The following is a 19168-nucleotide window of genomic DNA, read 5'->3' on the forward strand; positions in this document are numbered from 1 at the left end:
TACACCCACCTTACGTGTGTCTGTCACCCATCCCCTACCCCCCCCCCCCTGCAACCCCTACAGCCCCCATCCCTCAAAAGGGGCAACGTTGGGTGGAGGTGGAGGAACGCGTTGCAGAAGCTGCAGGAAAGAAGAAAAAGGGTACAACGGCCACTGGACAAGAGAGATGAACAGACAAAACAAACACCAGAAACACATGCAGTGTAGAAACAAGCACATCAAGCGTGGCTGGAGCAGATGATGCCGCGAAGAGAAGAATAGTGAAGAAGAGAGGAAAAAGGGGGCAAGCCCTCTGCAAACGTGCATGTCTCTTCCACCGGTCCCTCGCTTTTTTGGGGGTGGTCGTGTCGAGCTTTCTCACACAAACATTCTCGAGATACGGATAACGTTTCATGGTAACCGCAGGAATCTTCTGCTTCACTTCCCCTTCCCTCTCACACTACTCACTAATACACACGCGCGCGCGTCCAAAAAAAAAAGTGCGCTAACGCAACCGGACGTGTGCAACCCGCCTTGTCCGTCGACTCTCCCCTTCCCAGCCAAACCCCTGAAGGCATGTATGGATCGATAGAGACTCGCGGTACGTACAAAAGATGGGGAGGCCTTCATGACTGTCTTTACACCCTCCATTTCCTTTGACTCGTTCAGCGCCCTGCTCCAACGTAAGATCTTGATGGTGAAAGAGGAGGAGGAGGAGGGAGGAGTGCGAGTTTCACAGGAGGAAAAGGAGGGGACACGAACTCACTGCTAGCCCATGATTGCAAAAATGCGAGACATGAAGTTATATGAAGAAGGAAGAACACAAGAGAAGTCCTCCCATATACACACGTGTGCGACAAAAAAAACATCGCTGACTGGCTCGCCCAATCAACAGGCTGACCGACGCCTCATGAGAAAAAAAAGAAACGACTCGCTTTTCTTTCTCGCAGCAATAGAGGTAGGCACACGGCGGTGCCTCTCCTCCTGCGACGTAGGCGGTAGACTAGGTGGATAAGTCGCGTTTCATGTCATATCTCCTTTCCATCTCACCGTGCTTTTGGCTCCTCTTTGTTTTCTACGCTGCCCATACCCTCTCATTCAGTCAGTGCAGCACTGGCCGCTGCTTGCACATCACTAGGCCTCCGTGTCGTATTTCTCAATGATCTCGTGTGAGGGCCACACGCGCACCATGCCGTCCTCGGCGCCGGAGGCGTAGGAGTTCCCATCTGAGGCCCAGCGAATGTGGAACACGGGTCCGTGGTGACCACGGTTGGACTCCACCTCCGCTCCATCCAGCGTGAACTCCTTCGCTTTCAGCTTCGATCCGGCTGCGACGCGCTGGCCGTCTGGGGAAAGAGACGCGCACTCGACATCCTCTGCGGTGGTAAAACTGCTCTTCACCTCCAAGGACGTGGTGTCGATGAAACTGATGCTCTTCTCATGAGCGGCGACAATAGAGTGGCGGTGCGTGTACTCGACAAAGTTGAGACCAGGAATCTCACGGCGCAGGTAGGGTCCGGATGTGTCACGGAGATCCCACTTCATTATAACATTTTCACACGCTGTCACCATGGTGTTTGTGTCCAAAAAATACGTCGACTTGACGTTAATGGCATCAGGGCTGCCAAACGACAGTGGGTCAGCGTCATACCGCGTAGCGTCGTAGATTCGGATGTTACCATCGAAGCAGCCTGTAGCGATCCGCTGGTCCATCCAGTCGCACGACTTGATGTACTTTGGGTGGCTCCACACGTGAAGCTTCTTGCCAGTCAAGGCGTCCCAGACCATCGCAGAGTAGTCACCGCTACCTGTAACCAGCCGCGTCGCACCAGCGTTGAAGGCGGAGCAGAACACGGCACCCTTGTGCCCCTCAAACGTTCCTACCCAATCACCGGTCTGACCATTGCGAAGCATCGGCTTTGCGTCGTGGCACGACGTCACAAACCAGAAGGTGCCATCGATTATCTCACTGTAGTTAATGTGGCATACCGGGCGCGTGTGCCCAGAGCAAATCTTCACCTTCGTAATATCAGCAGCACCGCTGTCCGCAGCAGGGGTGGCTGGCGCTACCTTGCCAGTGGGGGCCACGTACTTGCTCATTACAGCCGCTCGGAGAGGAACGCTAAGGGAAGCAGAGGCGTCAGCGCAGAAGCAAAAAGGCCGATGCGCACTATCTGTTCTGCACCTTCTCACCACGTCAGAGCGCTGCAGTGGCAAGCTTGGGTATCTGTGCAGGCGCTAATATACACCCGTCAGTAACGTGTTGTCGCCACTTGACAGTCAGTGTCTTTTCCTCGCGTATTCGTGTGTGTGGGGGGGGGGGTGAATTAGTGAACTGCTGCCGTATTTCTTGGTTTTTTTGTCGTAAATGAGGTCTGCGCGCCACGATTAGAGTGTGAAATCGTGAGAAGCACGGGATACTGACGCTCACACGACAGCAATTAACAGCAAAACGAAAAAAAAGGTAATTCTGCTTCTCTGACAGGTTCTTGGGCATTATACAGCAACGGACACCAAGCAGAGAAATTCAACGAGCGTTGCACACCGCAAGGTACACCGATGCAGAGAGAAAAAGCTGAGATGATTGAGAGGCATATGTAGCGTATGAGAGAAAAAGATGTCCACACTAACAGCAATCAGACCAGCTGTGCTACCGGATCGACCAGTAGAGCGTGGAAGTCACCACACACGATTCCCGACGCAGGGATTATGAAGGGACGAAGAAAACAAACGGCGCAACCACTGCAAAGGTGGCGACGTGAAAACATTCACAAGCAGCCATGCACCTCCGCACTAGATGTGTGGGTCAACGACGGTAGTTGAGAGAAGACGACGCATCCATCGATTGTGTTTTGCCACCTCAGAGATGAAACATACATGAATAAGAGTTAGTATCACTTAGTCTTTAGCCTATGCAGCGCACAGCCTCAGGCTGCTCATCATAAACCCACAAAGAAAGTGGTACAAGATAAAAAAAGGAGTACCAGCAAGGCTTCCGGTCGTCTTACTAGAGACAACTTTGCTCTGGACCACAACAACGCTGCATCAGTCACCATGTATAGTTTATCTTCACTTTCTCACTAAACTTTCAACCTTCCCGCAGCAAGAAGAAACAGGCCTGATATCTGTAGATAAAAAAGCATGAAGGATTTTCTTTTGGGGGAATTTCCCGGTGGCAAGCCGGTTCTATATCGAAGGTGGGACGATGGCGCGGCGGCATGCTTTCGACCTGACACAGAGACGCCGATTGCTAACGTGCATCGCTGGTTACAGAAATGAGAAAACAGCTTCCAGAAGCATCTTCTGACTCCGAAATGCTCTCCAGCTGCTGCTACCACGCGAGGATTCATCCATCACTGGGTGCGCTCACGCGGCACGGCGCGGAGTACATTGTCCACACGCAAGATCATCTCAGCTGCCTCCGAGGCATACGCCAGAACAGAACTCTTCACCTTGTAGGACTCCGTGATGCCGAGTGTCTTCACATCAGCAATGTCACCACAAATAACATCAATGCCGTGCGATTTGTGCCCCTGGTGGTGCTCTGTTTGGAGACGTGTGACAAGATCATTGCTATCAAGGCCCGCATTGTCTGCAATGATAGCAGGAAGGGTGCGAAGCGCAGCAGCAAACGCTATCATAGCTAGTTGCTTCTTCCCTGCGATCGCCTTGGCTTTCTCCTCGACGGCGTTCGCCATGAGGAACTCGGAGCATCCGGCACCGAGCACTGTACGTGTCTCCTTCACCATCTCTGAGATTACGCACACTGCATCATGGATGGAGCGCTCTGCCTCATCGAGAATGTGGCGCGACGCGCCGCGCAGCACAATCGTGCACGCCTCACCCTTTGGGAGCCCAGAGAAGCGGATCACAGTGCTCTCGCCAATCATGACCTCGTCGATCTTCTCAGCAAATCCGTACTGCACGTTTGTAGTATCCTCGAAGGTCGAGACGACATCCGCCCCGAGGGCCTTTGCAAGGCGTTCGATGCCGTCAAAATCGGCATGCTCGATTGCCATAATACCATGCTGTGCAAAGATCTCCTCCGGATAGTTGTAGATCAGCTGACGGTTGATGAAGCAGTTGATATTGTGGTTAATGATCTTCATACACTTGGACTTCATTTTGGCCTTCTCGGATGCCTCCACCTCGGCGAGCTGAGAAACACTATCAACGTTAACCTTCGCTCCAAAAATTTTGATCTTGTCGGTGTCCATGGGAGTGTTCGCTACGAGAATCTTGGCGTTCTCCAGGCAGCGTGGCTGCCCAATGCCGATCTTCTTGTCCAGCAGGAACCCGGGTTCGAGATAGCTATCACGAAGCGTGCCGCCAAGCTTCTTCATGATGTTGATCATCTCAAGGTTGCCACTTCCCTTCAGGCGAAGAACCGCGTCAACACAGAGCTTTGCGAAATGATCCGACTCCACAGTAATGATCTTGGAACTGAGGGTAGTCTTGGCAATGCGAATGAGATCTTCGTAAAAGAGATTCTCGTCCGCACTGTGATCCTCAGCGGATTCCGCCAAAGCCTTCTGCGCGGCATCAGCAGCCATGCGGTAACCTTCGATTATGGTCTGAGGATGAATGGACTGATCCAGCAGCTTTTCAGCGTTGCGCAAAAGCTCTCCAGCAAATACCGTGACGCTAGTGGTACCGTCACCCACCTCATCATCCTGTGTCTTGCTCATATCGATCAGAATCTTGGCAGCCGGGTTATCCATGAAGAGAGACTTGAGGATTGTCGCGCCATCATTAGTGACGCGCACAGACTGGGTTCGATCCATTCCTTGGAGAATTTTGTCCATACCCTTCGGGCCCAAAGTTGTCTTCACAATGTCAGCCACTGAAACGGCGCCCATTATATTCATGAGGCGTGCACGTTCGCCTTTCTCCTCCGAGGCGCCCTGGCGCAGCACCTGAGAAGCTTGGTTAGCGAAGAACATTTTCTCGTTTGCAGACTAGTGTCACCCTAAATTAAAAGCTGTCGTATTTGTAGAATACTCAAGTTGGATATCGTGTAATAGAATGAAAGAAAAAAATAACCGAAAAGCGATGTCCTTTTCGTTTGAAAGGGGAAATATCCCAAATTAATTGCAAGGTTACATATTGAAGAGAAAAGGTGAAAGAGGCAGAGAGAAGTAACAGAAACGCTGTAAAGCAGGAATAAATGCATTGAACCTGAAAATTACTCGCAGAAGGGCATTTATGCCATACATCTCAGCTGTACCAAACCTATAAGAAACATGCTCGTAATGTCAGCAAGCGCTAAGCTATCTGACACAGTATCAAGGCTATGTAGTCACGCTTTTGTCTTGCCAAGAAAACAGATCAAAAGAAAGCCGATAAGAAAAATTCCCAAATCTGTTTATAAATGTGTGGGGTGTCTGGGTGAAAGGGGAGAAGTCAATAATGAAAAGGTTTCAATAATAAAGGTAGCAAACTAATCAGTTGGCCCATTAGTTCCTTTTCTCTATTTTTCACATGCGTCCATCTCCAAGGTAGATGAAACCGACGACGCCAATAGACCACACATGATGAGGCAAAGCAATGTATACTAGTGAAAGGGGAAAAAACTAAACAATTTACCTTACCTCAGATCACACAGCAAAATGTGAAGGCGAAAACAACAATGAAAAAAGCTTTCAAACCCACACAGAGAAGCACCGTAAGGAGAAAAAAAAAAGAAAAAGGCAACGAGTTTACTCGAGGTGCAGTACCAAGCTAACATTATGAACATCCAAGTGGCGCAGCATATGAGCTGTTACTGTTTCCGTAATTTTTTCTCTTGCGCTTGTGTAATCAGTATTATTACGTAGTTTTCCTGCCACGGTACAAATTGTAAGTTCACGTGGAGCAGTTGAGTGCATCCACAACTTTGGAGATTCAACATCTTGCAGCAAAGCTGTTTCGAGAAGTACTTTGCGTAATTCATTGGAATAATTGCGTTCATAGCTTGGTGCAGATAGAAGAAGAACTCGCCCTGTTTCTTCCAGTAGTGGAAACGCCGAGAGTAGAACTAGGATCGCACTTATTGCACTGCAAATTGGATCCGCAATCCAGAGCCCAAACATATACATCAAAATACTCGAGATTATCACGCTAACACTACCTAGCAAATCTGCAAGAATATGCAGATAAACCCCCCGCATGTTGTGATCCACATGGCCACCACCATCTTCATGCAAAGCTGAATGGCTGTGGCCATGTGCATCGTGAAAAAACAAAACCCCTACAACATTTACAGCTAGCCCAGTGACGGAAACAAGAAGCAAGTATGGACCCTCGATTTCGGGTGGATCCAGGAATCTCTGTACGGATTCAACCATCACATACAGAGCGATAAAAAGAAGAAGAATCCCATTTACAAATCCACCAAAAACCTCATATCGTGCATAGCCAAAAGGATGCGTTTTTTCGTCTGGTAGCCACGACGCAGCGTGCGCTGCGTATAGACCAATCATAATGGATGTTCCATCCAGCATCATGTGAAATGAATCCGAAACCAGTCCTAAAGAGTTCACTGCAAGACCGTAAAAAAACTCCAAAAGCATGATTACCACTGTTAATAAAAGAAAAACAAAAAGTTTGTACTCCCTTGGATTAGAGAGTAAAGTCACAATAACACTGTTATTTCCACAGTGTTGCTTCGTTTTCTTCAACATCTGCGCTGAGTTAAGAGGAGCGACATTCAGGGATACTACAGAGGCGTCCGCAAAAGTCAGTCCTTTGTGCGCGACAAAAATAAGACCAGCAGAAGTTAGTAAAGCGAGGCTCTCCCAGTCGCTCACAGCAGGGAAAACTTTCTCACCGCAAACGACTGATGCAGCTGACATACCAGCGATTGCAGCCACAAAAGTGGTAACGCTCCCCTGTAATCTCAGACCCGCAGTGAAGCAGCCCGCTAAAACAATCCCAGAAATACAGAAAGCAAGCAACAGTAGCATTTCATTCTCAACAATCGGCTTGCGTTGCAGAAGTGTGATTATAAACCCCATAAGACTTAGACCACAAGCAGCAAAAAGAAACGCTGTTTGACCAGCTTTAGTGACTATCTCCTTCATAGAAAGAGAAACCGCACATGCTGAAGCAAAGACCCCTAGCAATCCATAAAGCATGAGTGTGCGATTTTGCTTACCTGGATCTGATGTGAAAACTAAGATGATATAACTAAGAACGGTACATGCTATCTTTGTGTGTCGCTGGCTTCTTCGGAGTTGAGCAATATGATGCGCGCCCGCGGTGCAGGCACATGCACACGCAAAACGTAACGCGCCAAGCGTGGTCAGGCCGTAAGTGCCGCTCACAAAAAGAAGAGCGCATGCGCCTGCTGACAGCAAGCGGCTTTTTTCACGAGGAATATCGCACGCTGTTGCCTTCGACCAAAGAACGCGTGGAAGTCGCACGAAGAATGTCAGCAATGCCGCAAAAGAGCTAAACCACACAATGCTTGTGCCAGACAATCTCGCAGAGTGGTAGGTAAAAACAAGACATGCGGAAGCCGCAAGACCCAGAAGTGCTATGGGAAAATGCATCTGATGAGTTGAGGGTGATGTGTGGCTATGCAGCGAGGAAAGAAGTATGACGTCCAGATGATGAAGAATACTGAGTGAAGGAGGACAAGCATGAATTTTCTATCCTGAACAGCTTCGACGAATAGCTTCTGTCACGAATAAGTAGCCGGTGTATTCCATTGGCCTGGGTTGGTGAAGAAGTGGAACGGAAGAGCGGCCTCATGATAGGACTGCATGGTAAAACCTTCTGGTCGCAGCAGAACAACTATTGCTTGTGCACCGCATTTCAGGCGTCAGCGGAGTTCACTGCGCTGGTCTCTGCAAGCAGGAAAACAGAACCGTATCTCTGGAAGAAGGTGAAATTCCAAAGAATCATGACAGCACCAAGTTGCTCGAACACCAAAAGGGGCGCAGGGTGAAAAGGAATGCCAGCTGAAGAAACACCGGCCTGGAGCAGTAATCGCAGTTCCAAAAGTGGAGTCTATCTTGTTTTCCGCCGCTGCAACACGGTATGCGCGATATGACGGGCTGCGCGGGAAGGGGGAAAAGGGGGGGGGCTGGGACGAGCGGGGGGGCTGTCACGATTTGTAACCCGAAACCGCCTGTGGAATAGCTGGGCTTCCCGGCGCTGTTAGAACAGCGCTCGCAGCTCAAAGCGGGCCCGTTCGCTCGGGGGAGGGGGCGTCTGCGTTTTCTTGCGCCTGCCCCGCAGCTAAAACACACACCCCGCAGGCCGCACACCCATCCCCCGACCCCGCACGGACAAAGCGCAAAACCCCCCAGGACAGGGACATCCGGCGCGCCGCGCGCCCTTTCTCAGCAAATGTATAGGGGGGCTTCCTGCCAAAGGGAGGGGGTTGCATTTTTGTCCTGCGCCTGCTTTGTGGAGAAGCCAAGCAGCCCCTACACTAGTCAATGCAGAACCGCCTCTGGCAGCGACACGAGGCCCGGCGCCCACGACGTGAGGAGGTCCGAGTGATCTCGGTGTCGCAGTCCTTGGTGGCGTTACGTCAGTACAACTTTCGACGACGAACACGTTTGTCACCCATGTGTTTGGCAATGTGCCAGCGAGACTGCAACGTATCTCGGCCCGGGCTTCACTGCCCACTGGTGCGGGGAGCCTGCGCCATTCTATGGGGTGCGCCAGGCGGCGGTCTGCACAATGGAAATCCGGCAGAGGAAACATGAGAAAATTTCTTATCAAACCCTTATTCTGTGGCAAGCAAGTTAACAGATATACGCGTAGCACTACGTTTAATCGGCTTCTGTAGTACTGCAGATAAATTTGGGTCTTATAGCAAATGGATGCAATGACAAAGAAAAGCATGCAAAAGTTCTAGAAAAGCACGCAGAGCTCTTTCTGGACTTCAACTGTGGGCAGCAGGTTAGTTGGAATGTCATTAGCAACACTCTACTTAAATTATCAGAGAAGAGTAGGAAAGGTCACCTGTTCTTTCCTCTTCTGAAAGGACAATAACGTTTTTCACAAAGACTGCCCTCTGACTTCCCTTCAAATTATTTTCTTATCCCCCTTTATCTGTGTCTGTCTGCTTTCATTTAGAGAAGAAAAATAAGCTGGCCTCTGTCAAGAAGTCAAAATGTTCAAGATTGACTACAAGATTTCCTATGACGAGTTTGTCAAAACAATTTACCATCATGCACGTAAGTACGAGATAAAGGTTGCCGATCCCCATAAACAATGCGTTACTGTTAACGCACTCATCACTAAAGCCAAGGAAGAAGAGAGCAAACGACACTACGCCAACGCGTACTACTATGTCAACAAATGCCTTTTATTTTTTGATAAGGAAGAGAACCCTGTTAACTTCACTCAAAGTGACCCATCAACGAAGAAGATCTTTAGTGAGGCCCTTGACCTTGAGGCTAAGCTGAAGCGAAAGGAGCTGCCGATCGAGTACAATGCTATGATTGAGGAAATCGACCGGAGGGAGCCGGAGCGCCGTCGCATCGTAGCCCAGCAGTTGGAGCCGGACAGCCGTGATGCTAACGGAAACAAGGAGTTTTCAGAGTCTGTAGATGTGCACTTGACAAGGCGACAACAATTGCTGTCTTCGGAGAGTAACAGTGTAGATGAGCTGTTGCAGCGACTGCGCTGGACTTCGGTGCCTGACATGAGGTACGTCACTCAACGTACTGTTTTCAATCACCCGCCTGGTTCACCAACGCATGACCTTATCTCTGCATCCGAACCATCTCCCGTGCCAGTATATCCTACACCACCAGATAGAAACGCTCGTCCTGGCCTGGTCTCACATAGCAACTACACAGTCTGTGTCCTGAATCAGTCAAGTGCCCCTTTGTCTGTGCAACGAAGGGGAATTGTAAATCTTGGCAACACATGCTACATGAATAGCGTTCTACAAGTACTCAATTCGACACAGTTAGGTCAGTACTTTCTCACTGACGACTATGTGTCCCACCTAACTGCAATAAAGGGGAAATTGACTCGCTTGATCAACTCATTTAGCTTTGTCATCCGTGAGCTTAATCGTGCTGATTGTAATTTCTCAGTCAGTGCGTCGCCGTTCAAAGCTGCCCTAGGTGACTATTACGAGGGGTTTCAAAACTCGAGTCAGCAAGATGCAAATGAGTTTCTGCGCGTTCTGTTGGATGGCATTCACAGTGCACTGAATATGAACGAGCGTAATAGAGTTACGTTTCCTGAGATCGACAATTCTAAAGGAACTGATGACGAACTTGCGCGACGCTACTGGGCACAGTACTATCAGAAGAATTCATCCATAATTGTTGACTACTGCGCGTTTCAAGAGCGGAGTGCCATTGTCTGCCCCTCCTGCAACCATCAGTCACGCTCTTTCAATGTTTCTCTCAGCATCGAAATACCTATTCCGCAGACCTCGTCAAAGGTTTCACTCGATGACTGCTTTGCCACGTACTGCCGAGAAGAGATTTTAGACAATGCCTCTATGTACATGTGCCCTAACTGTCATCAGAAGGTGAACGCCCGCAAACAATTGCTATTTTATTCAGTACCACCAGTGCTATTCATCACTCTGAAGCGTTTTCGCTGCTACGGCGACTTCACCAGTGCTTCGAAAGTCAACTCGACCGTTTTTTTTAGTAAAACGCTGAGCATTGCGCCGTACATGTGCTCTATGTTCTCAAAGACAAAGTACAATTTGGTGGGAATTGTCAATCACCAAGGTAACATGCATGGTGGTCACTACACTGCAGATGCTGTTGGTGCTGATGGCGTGTGGTGCCACTTTAGCGACGAGAGGGTGACAAAAGCGGACGTGGCAGATAATAACCTGGCCTATATTCTCTGTTACGTGCGTTGATCGAACTCCCCCTTTCTCCTAGCGCTGAAGATCCAATATCGCCTTCTCTTATTGCTATGCTAAGCCGATGACATTCTTTATGTCTCTTTTTTGTTGTGGTTTTGTATATTGTATTTTGCCCTCAAGTTTTTTGTGATTTTTTTTTTTCGCGGCTGCTTTCGCGAATGCTGGAAATCAAAGTAGAGCTCTATTTGGAGATGCCATACTTATAAAGCTTTTGATTTTTCTTCGCGTTGTAGCTACAGCGGCGACAATACTAGTCTGGGTAAATACACATATCCCCCACACACACACACACACACACACACACACAACGTGACAAGAAAAGGGGTATCCTGCTTGTGGTTGTCTAGAGGGAGATTGCATAGTGTGCTTATGTAGACAATGGTTTCAGACTGTGCTCCAACACGTTGAATATGCACCGTTTTCTTGGCCACGTCTTGCTTTCTCCGAAACCCTAAAGTATGCTTCGGTAGCGAGATGGCAGTGTCTTTGATGCGCCTTTCACTTTTTCCTCCCCCCTTTTCTCCCTTTTCACTTCTTATCATTACATCAAGATCAAGGGAAAATATATGTCTCCCTTGTTAGGGGCTAGTACAGAATGCAATCAAGGGGAAGTTATTTTACTGGGGAAGAAGGCAGGCTTGATTACGAGCCTCGTAGTTCCCGTCACGTGAAGGAGAGACTCCCTCACTCTTCTCAGACTCACTCATCAAGGGTATCTTTGCAAAAAAATGTGCAACCGTATGCCTACACAGTGAGCACTTACCCACATGGAATTAATAAAAAAGAAAGCAGGAGCCCGTCTCGAGCAGAAGTGACGCGCCAAGCACGCGTTTTGTCTCCCCCTCTCACGCAACATGGGTCACAGGTGTTGTCGCCATCACGACTTCGCTATGTAGGAGCCCCACTGACGAAACGCATCAGCCCGAGTGATTTCCTTCGCGAAGCGTGTGCAGCAAAGTCTCATCAGCAAAGCTCATCTCAAGGTCTTCTAGCTTCATTAAAGCATCTCAAAGCATCAAACGCTTCCCCAATGAGTCATGAGTCGGTCAGCATAGTTGTACCTTGTGCGTTTCACCCACTGTTGCAACAAGCGTTGCTGCTTATCGAAGCTGCGGAGGTCGAAGAACGCTTGGCGTTTTTTCAAGAAGAGAGGGATGCCTTTGATTCAGTAATAGTCTTATTCAGTATAGCAAGGGAAATAGAGGCTATTCGTATTGCCGCCTTTGAAATGTTCCACATCGAAAGGGCGTCCCGACGAGCTCTCAAGCGTCAAGAAAGACATGAACGACGGATTCTCCGGCTTTGGTTTAGTGAGAGCTACGGAGACGCTCTGCTCTCCGAGGAAGTGCGGATAATTCGACGGCAATCCGAGGAATCGAAAAGTACGTTTGCTTTCTCGCCTTCGCACTTGCAAAGCAAATCATTGCGGCAACTATCACAGGATGTTTTCGACGTGTCTGCAGCTTGGATTGGTTCTCCCTCATCGAGAAAAGTGCCTTGCTCACAAAAAAGCGGAAATACCGCTCGCTATGTTGGATTGTCCTCTTTTCAACCGGTGTGGCAAAGGGAAAGCATTGGAAATCCTTCTCCTACGAGCAGCTGTGATGAAGTGCTGCACAAATCGACTCGAGCGTTGTTGCCAAAGTCATCAAAATCTTACTTTCCACACCCCGTCGGCTCACCTCATTTGCTACACAAGTCTAGTGACTCAGTAAATGTTGCAGATAAGTTTCAGTATTATCGCGAGTACGGTGATCATCGTCTGAGTTCGTTTGGAGACATTGAGACCGACTTGGAAGATAGAATTGCAAGACAAAAGACTTTGTTGGTGCCTGGTAGGCAGCTATTGAAGTAGCTACTGTTTCTTTTGTACTCGACCCCCAGCCTCCCGGCTGTTGCCGAAGTGAGGAAAAGGTTAAAATACAAAACACACACACACATACACAAAGGGGAGAGAATATCAGTGAGGATTTCTTTCTCTTTCTTGTTACGTCTTTCGGAGTAAGGCGTTTTTCTCTGTGTTCTTGTTGTTTAATCACTTTTCTGACGTCCTCTCATGATTGTTTTTCTGCTTTTACAGATTTTAGATTTTTGCTCTCTTCGGCGGTTTTTGTTGCTGTTTGCCCTGTGTCACTCGCCGTTCTGCTCTCCTTCCCTACCTAGTATGCATGTAAAGGCAATTTGTGTGCCCTTACCACAGATACAGATGCACAGATTTCGACACTACTCAGCGATGTTGCCAGCATGCATCCTATGTGGAGGGAAAACAAAGATATCGCAGCCCTCTTTTTCGGGGTCAGTGAAAAAGTAGTGACCTTCGTTCGTTTCTGTCTCTGTATATCGACATACCACTGGCTTCGTCTTTTTGTGGTTTACTAGAGCCGAAGCAACGAGGCAGCGAGACACCGACAACGGAACAAAAGAAAGGAAAAAGGTCTGATTGCTCTCTCGAGGATTATACATAATGTTCTCGCATGAGACACTCTCGGATGCCACAGCCAACATACTCTGTCTTTCTCTGTTTCTTCAACCTCTCTTGCTCACTCTCGAAAGGTACGTTGATAGCACCACTGAACTGGTGGGGTGCGGAAGGCAAAAAGAGGGGAACAGGGGAGGTAGCGTGTTAGCATGCGTCGGTGCTACAAGCTTCAGGCGCTCCCAGGAGTGCTGAGTATCTTGTCGGACGTGGCGCAGCCCCGCACCTCAACTTCTTATCACGAGCTTCTGCGGAACTCACGTCTCCCTGCTCAGCCGTTGCTTTTTCTTCCACCACCTCGATGGGCGGCGGAACTGTCGCGGGTACTTCGCAGAACCTTCCCCGAGATGGTACAGTATCATCACACTCGTTTTTTACCGGTGTTTGTGCATCCAAGTTTCACCACAACTGCCGGTGCATCTGGCACGATGCAGCCGCTTGTCGCCATCGGCGAGTCGCTCTTGGAGCGGATCAGTGGCTTGTGGATACTGGCCACGTTCGAGGGCATTCGACGTGAGGAGTACGCTTCCCTGCTTGCATTGCTAACCAGCGACACCGCACTATGCCGAGTCCTGCGTGATCACTGGCGCTTGGAGCACATGGTGCTCACGGATACCTCTGCTGACCTCTTCTCACGCCAGCGTCTCAGTTCCACTAAAGGACTCATGCGCTGGCTTTCTTCGCAAGGGAACGCGGGTGGAGCACAATCGCTTCCCGAGCCGTATGGCGCAAGTTGTGTCAAAGCGATGGCTGCCGCAGTGCTTTTAGAGCACGGCAACGACGCGGCGGAGCGCTTTGTGAAGTCAGAGGTGCTTCCTTACGTGTTGTAACGCCCATTAGGTGATGTTCCCGTCTTGACTTTTTCATGTCAGTGACGCATCAGTGTCAGCTGCTGTTACTGTTATGCTTGTCGCCAGATCATGTGTTCTGGCTACTCCTGTCGTCGTGTTTCACTAAGGAGCATAAGGAAGAAAGCAAACGTCACCGCTAACATTGTCTTTCCTCCTCCATTTGGGGTATGAAGCCAAGGGTACTTCACGTACCTCTCACCCTCTTGGGAAGGCTCTTTTCATATTCTTTCGGTGAAGGGCTGTAGCATAGGTGGGTGCAGCTGACGAGGCGCTCGTGGTAACCAGCCACTCTCTTGGGAGCCATTCCATTAGCCACTGCTTATAAACCCACGGGGCGTTGCTCATTTGGCGTACACGTGCCTGTTTTCACTTCCTCAGCAAAAAAAAAAATCTCGGCTGCCTCGTCTTCAGCCACCCTTACCTTCTGCTTTTTTATGCTCTTCCTCGCCTCTCGGTTTAAGTTGTTCTCCCTCTCCGCCCACACCTCATTACATACGCAAAAAGTCGAGGGTGCACGTTATCACAGCCTTGTCCGTTGCCGTTGGCGCGTACGCTCGCCATACCGCTCTTTTCCAGGCGAAAGGCATGTCCACTATGGTGGACTCCACCGTCGAGGCGGCTGACCCCGCCTTGTTATCCTCTCAGCCTTTCATTATGGCGCACGAAGAGGAAGCGCCGCGGAGAAAACCATCAGAGGAGTTGCTCGCAGAGCGGCTACAAGAACTCAAGAAATATCGGTACGCCATTCCTGACGATCCCGAGACCGACGCTTCTGGAGCTAGCGCTTACCTGGCGGTTTGCACGGAACTAGCCAAGACGACCGGTGTAAAAGGTCCAACGAATTCTATCGCGAAAGATCTGGCCGCCGAGAGCGAGGTACTAGACTTATCATACGCAGGGTTAGGTGTGAAGGGATGCGCAGCGCTGGCCGCCGCCCTTCGTGTTACGTCGGCAGTGCAGTCGCTGATTCTGGTCGGCAATTACATTACTCCGTCCGCAGCGCTGGAGGTGGTGAGCGCCATAAACTATGCGCGTATCATTCACTCTCTGAACCTGTCGAAGAATCAGATAGGCCGCGTGGAGGCGATGCGGAAGGGTGCACATACCGTGACCACCGTCTCCGGCGGCGCTGTGGTAAACGAGGCACTCGCCCCTGGCAGCACACTGCGCTCTTTGACGCTCTCGGACAACTACCTCAGTGACACCGACGTCGCTGACTTTTCGGACACCCTAGCTGAGAACATCACTCTGCACGAGTTGGACTTGAGCTACAACCGCATCGGCTTTGTTGGAGCGACGGAGCTGGCCAAGGTACTGTCCCGAAACGGCGACTTGCGCGTACTAAACGTCGAATGGAACCCCCTGCGAGCCGCAGGGGCGTACCTCCTGCTCTCTGAAGGGCTGCTGCAGAACAACACCATCAAGGAGTGCAACCTGAGCTCTTGTGGGCTAGACGACAAGTGCGGGCAATTGGTGGCACGCGTCATATCAGAGAATGCCATCGAGGAGGTGATCATCGCCAACAACCGTATTGGCCGCGTGGGTGCAGAGGCCATCGCTCGCACCCTGCCGTCTACGTCTGCGTTGACTACGCTGGTCATAGATGGCAACCCCATCGGTGACTCAGGAAGTGCAGCACTGCTGGATGTGGCTTTGAGCGGCAGCGTTTCCACGCTTCGCGTGATAAGTTTGCAACACTGTAGCTGCAATGACCCCTCCATCATCCAACGCGGGCAGGAGGCCTCCAGCGCAACTCTCACCATTCGTATTTCTGAGAGCGTGTAGCACCCTTCTTCTTTCTTCTTCCTTCGTTTGCTGCTCCCGTTTCGGTGGTATGAACAGGTAGGCTTGCACTCACTTTGAGTGCACGCGTGTGTGTGTTTACTCGCCCCTCGTGGGGTGAGTTTGTTTGATATGTACATTACTGCGCCCCATCAAACTGAAAGCTCCGCAGCTGGTTCCCACGGCCAAGGTATGTTTATGCAGCGCCATTAAGAGGACAAAGAGACAACGGAGGCTCCTTTCGACCACTCCTTCCCACGTTTCCTCTTTTCAAACTTCCGTCTGTCACCGATGCTTAGAGAGAGGAGATGGAGTTGAGCCCACATCCACCGCCCACAGTTATGCAGAGGGCGATGATTGAGCCTGGTTGAAGCAACGAAGAGGTCACAAGACATCTTTTTTGCTTCTTTCCGCACTGTACGCGGCGCGCGTGAGACGAGCAGTGCAATGCCGGGATGTTACCTCTCTCACCTCCTAGCTCCCAATCACCAAGTGAGGAGAGCGATGGGAAGCCACGCGTTCGCTTGTACACACATCGGTACACCCCTTCTTCATCTCCCGCCTTGCTTACGATTGCTTTGGTTCGTTCTCCAGGAGATATCCACTGCACTTTGTCTTCCCTTCTCCAGTGCACACCATTCTCTGCTCACCCAATCGCTCGCCCCTCCTTCCGCTCAGGTGGTGGGTGCTGTGCTTGTATGTGCGAGCACACAGCCCAGCTAGCTTCCGGTGCTACGCTGCTGGAGTGCACCAGTGTGCCAATTTCTCGTCATCGAAGGACGCAGAAAGGCAGAGAAAAGGCACCATACATGTTTTCTCTTTCTTCTGCAAGGGTGTGTGTGTGTGTGTGTGTGTGCTAGTACCACCACTACGTTGAAAGCCAGTTTACCTTCTAGCAGTCATCATAACTTCTTTACCTGGGCAGATGTTGCAGTGCGAAGCGGTGCTAGCGAGTTCGCTAAAGTCGTACTTGAATGTGGATAGCCCTGACTGGGGCTTTCCTTTTAAGAAGCTGGACCTCGAGAAGTCGACAACGAATGCGCTGTCAACGGCGAAACCTGTGCCATAACTCAGTGAGAGTACCGCTGGTCACTGCTCCTTGTTGCCCAAGTGGTGCAAGGGAGAGAGTAAGCTGCTGTGGTTCACTACCACAAGGCTCCTCTGAGATTTTTCACGCAAGGAAGAGAACGTTGGCATGCTTCTCATCTGCACCTCGAACTGCTACTTGGTCATCTTTGAGGGATGGGCCCTGCTGATTCACGACACCCTCAGTGTCATTTCTGAGTGCCCGAACACCATCTCCTCTGATAATGCACATAGGCGGAAAGCGCTTCAGTCATACATCCCGTATGTCCTGGGTCAAGCTGGGCAAGGATCTCTCTATGACAGATGTCTTGTTTGGTGGGGCTGCCACTCTCAGTGCGCTCGCCAGCAGGAACGATGAGAACTGTTAGTTCATTGCCAAACACAACGGTGCTCAGATGCTCATCAATACCTTCTACCAAGCCCATCACAGGGAGGTGTGCTCAGGTTGACCCAAACACCTCGTTGCGCTCCAGCTCGGATAAACTGCCCCACAATAACTTTACTGGAAAGGGAGAGGGCTCTCTGCTGCGACATATAAAGGCGACACCATGACTCGCTGCTCAACATTTCCCACACGCGTTCGAGCATGGTGGCTGTGGCCATTCCGAATGCGTACTTCGGCCCCCATTGGACGCTGCAAGCGCTTAGATGAGCTGAGGTGGCGTCTAAGGTAGTAATCGAGGAGCTCGAGCGCTGTTCCCTCCGCCTAACCTGGGACAGCTGTAGAAACTTTTTCGTATGTCCGTCGTGCATTTGTGTTGGCGGGAATGTGTTTGGCAAGGCGCAGGTGGATCACATGGGCATACCGAACTCTCGTATCCTCTAGAGCGGCTCATATTGCGCTCTCTCGCTGCCCCACTTTGAACCTCTATGCACTTCTCTTCCCTCTCTCATGATGTGTGGGGACGGAGTATGGTTGGTTGTTATACAAAGGCCGCTAGAGAGGAGGGGGGGGGGCGATGGCCCTGCCTTCGATGGCGTACCCGCTAGCGCTAACCATGTACGCCACCTGGAGTGTGCAGGGCATCTCTTTTCACTTTGAGAGGAAAGGAAAATACAAACAGGTGTGTGTATGTTCTGTACGAAGGTGTGCACCTCGTACTCCTCACCCTTGTCACGCTCCTCGTTCTCTCCTTCCTATTTTTTTCCTTTTCTTTTGAGTGTTGAGCTTCTGCGTCATTCTTCTCCCCCGCCCCCCCCCACTATATCGTCTTCACCCTCTCCCTCTCTCTACTTCTCTTGGACTTGCTTGGCACGTGCATGCGTCAGCAAAGACCCGCCGTAAGCCAAAAGAAAAGCACAGCACGCAGAAACAAAAAAAGAAAAGTCACACGCACCTGCCTACGCCAAGAGAGCTTCTGTGTAGGAGAGTCCACGGGCAGCCTAGAATACATCCAAAGGGTCTTTCGGCTACAGGTCATCTTTGTAGAAATCGACTTCGCATAGGAGTTTCGTGGGGTAAACTGGTCTAGTTCATCACGCTCGCTCAGAGACCGACACCCCGAGGTGACTGGCAACTCGCGTTACTGTGTACTATTCTCTGTCACTTTGTACACATTGTGATTTGTTTTTTTTTTCTTTTGTGCTCTGTCCATGAAAGCACTGAAGTTCTTATCTCAATCTACTCTCTTAATTTTACTCCTTTCTACTTCCGCTTTTCTCTCCTTGTACTCCTTCATCTATCACATGCACGTGCGCGCCTCCATGTGCCGCCGTCACCTCCCTTCCCGCTTCTCCCTCTGACTCACCCCCACACAGCCCATATCAAAGTTCCCACTTTTTTTTTTGTTTCACATCAACTGAGGGAAAAAAGGTCGAAGAAAAGGAACGAAAAGCTCAATTCACTACTGCCAAAGAATCCAACTCCCCCCCCCTCCTCCTCCTCCCTCCCCAAAGAGAATCATCCACCTTTGACGCACCACTAAACTCTCCCCTTTCTTTTTCTCCGCGCCCGTCTTTGCTTTGCTTCTTGTGGCGCGGCCTACCTACCCTCTCTCCGCCAAAGGAAGCCAAAGGCCGCTAACCCCTCGATCAGCCCACTACCCTCGTTCTCCGCCTGCACCCTTTCTGTTTTCTCCGTCACTGTAGCATCCCACTCCGCGCCACCTTGTCTTCTTGTTGTCTTCACGCCAGCGGAGGTAGTCGACGTACGCG

At 50.3% G+C, this 19168-nt stretch overlaps 7 protein-coding genes and 1 pseudogene across 7 annotated transcripts, besides 1 other annotated feature; 5 read left to right on the forward strand and 3 right to left on the reverse strand.

Annotated features, from left to right (window-relative positions):
• Positions 1 to 1113: 1113 nt before the first annotated feature.
• Positions 1114 to 2079, reverse strand: LPMP_271250 (hypothetical protein; the record flags this gene model as incomplete). The annotated part of the gene is made up of 1 exon (XM_010701911.1): positions 1114 to 2079. The coding sequence occupies one exon, from the start codon at positions 2077 to 2079 to the stop codon at positions 1114 to 1116; it is 966 nt and encodes a 321-aa protein (XP_010700213.1).
• A 1253-nt stretch (positions 2080 to 3332) lies between these two features.
• On the reverse strand, positions 3333 to 4922 carry LPMP_271260 (T-complex protein 1, beta subunit, putative; the record flags this gene model as incomplete). The annotated part of the gene is made up of 1 exon (XM_010701912.1): positions 3333 to 4922. One exon carries the CDS (start codon positions 4920 to 4922, stop codon positions 3333 to 3335), a length of 1590 nt encoding a protein of 529 aa, XP_010700214.1.
• Positions 4923 to 5678: 756 nt separating this feature from the next.
• On the reverse strand, positions 5679 to 7511 carry LPMP_271270 (cation transporter, putative; the record flags this gene model as incomplete). The annotated part of the gene is made up of 1 exon (XM_010701913.1): positions 5679 to 7511. The coding sequence occupies one exon, from the start codon at positions 7509 to 7511 to the stop codon at positions 5679 to 5681; it is 1833 nt and encodes a 610-aa protein (XP_010700215.1).
• Positions 7512 to 8365: 854 nt separating this feature from the next.
• Positions 8366 to 8658: a repeat region.
• A 430-nt stretch (positions 8659 to 9088) lies between these two features.
• LPMP_271280 (ubiquitin hydrolase, putative) lies at positions 9089 to 10813 on the forward strand (the record flags this gene model as incomplete). The annotated part of the gene is made up of 1 exon (XM_010701914.1): positions 9089 to 10813. One exon carries the CDS (start codon positions 9089 to 9091, stop codon positions 10811 to 10813), a length of 1725 nt encoding a protein of 574 aa, XP_010700216.1.
• Positions 10814 to 11414: 601 nt separating this feature from the next.
• Positions 11415 to 12674, forward strand: LPMP_271290 (hypothetical protein; the record flags this gene model as incomplete). Its single annotated transcript, XM_010701915.1, has 1 exon — positions 11415 to 12674. The coding sequence occupies one exon, from the start codon at positions 11415 to 11417 to the stop codon at positions 12672 to 12674; it is 1260 nt and encodes a 419-aa protein (XP_010700217.1).
• Positions 12675 to 13447: 773 nt separating this feature from the next.
• Positions 13448 to 14125, forward strand: LPMP_271300 (hypothetical protein; the record flags this gene model as incomplete). The annotated part of the gene is made up of 1 exon (XM_010701916.1): positions 13448 to 14125. The coding sequence occupies one exon, from the start codon at positions 13448 to 13450 to the stop codon at positions 14123 to 14125; it is 678 nt and encodes a 225-aa protein (XP_010700218.1).
• A 606-nt stretch (positions 14126 to 14731) lies between these two features.
• LPMP_271310 (hypothetical protein) lies at positions 14732 to 15931 on the forward strand (the record flags this gene model as incomplete). The annotated part of the gene is made up of 1 exon (XM_010701917.1): positions 14732 to 15931. One exon carries the CDS (start codon positions 14732 to 14734, stop codon positions 15929 to 15931), a length of 1200 nt encoding a protein of 399 aa, XP_010700219.1.
• A 922-nt stretch (positions 15932 to 16853) lies between these two features.
• Positions 16854 to 17372, forward strand: LPMP_271320 (annotated as a pseudogene).
• Positions 17373 to 19168: the final 1796 nt, after the last annotated feature.

This window comes from Leishmania panamensis (assembly GCF_000755165.1).
Source record: "Leishmania panamensis strain MHOM/PA/94/PSC-1 chromosome 27 sequence".
Taxonomy (NCBI): Eukaryota; Euglenozoa; class Kinetoplastea; order Trypanosomatida; family Trypanosomatidae; genus Leishmania; species Leishmania panamensis.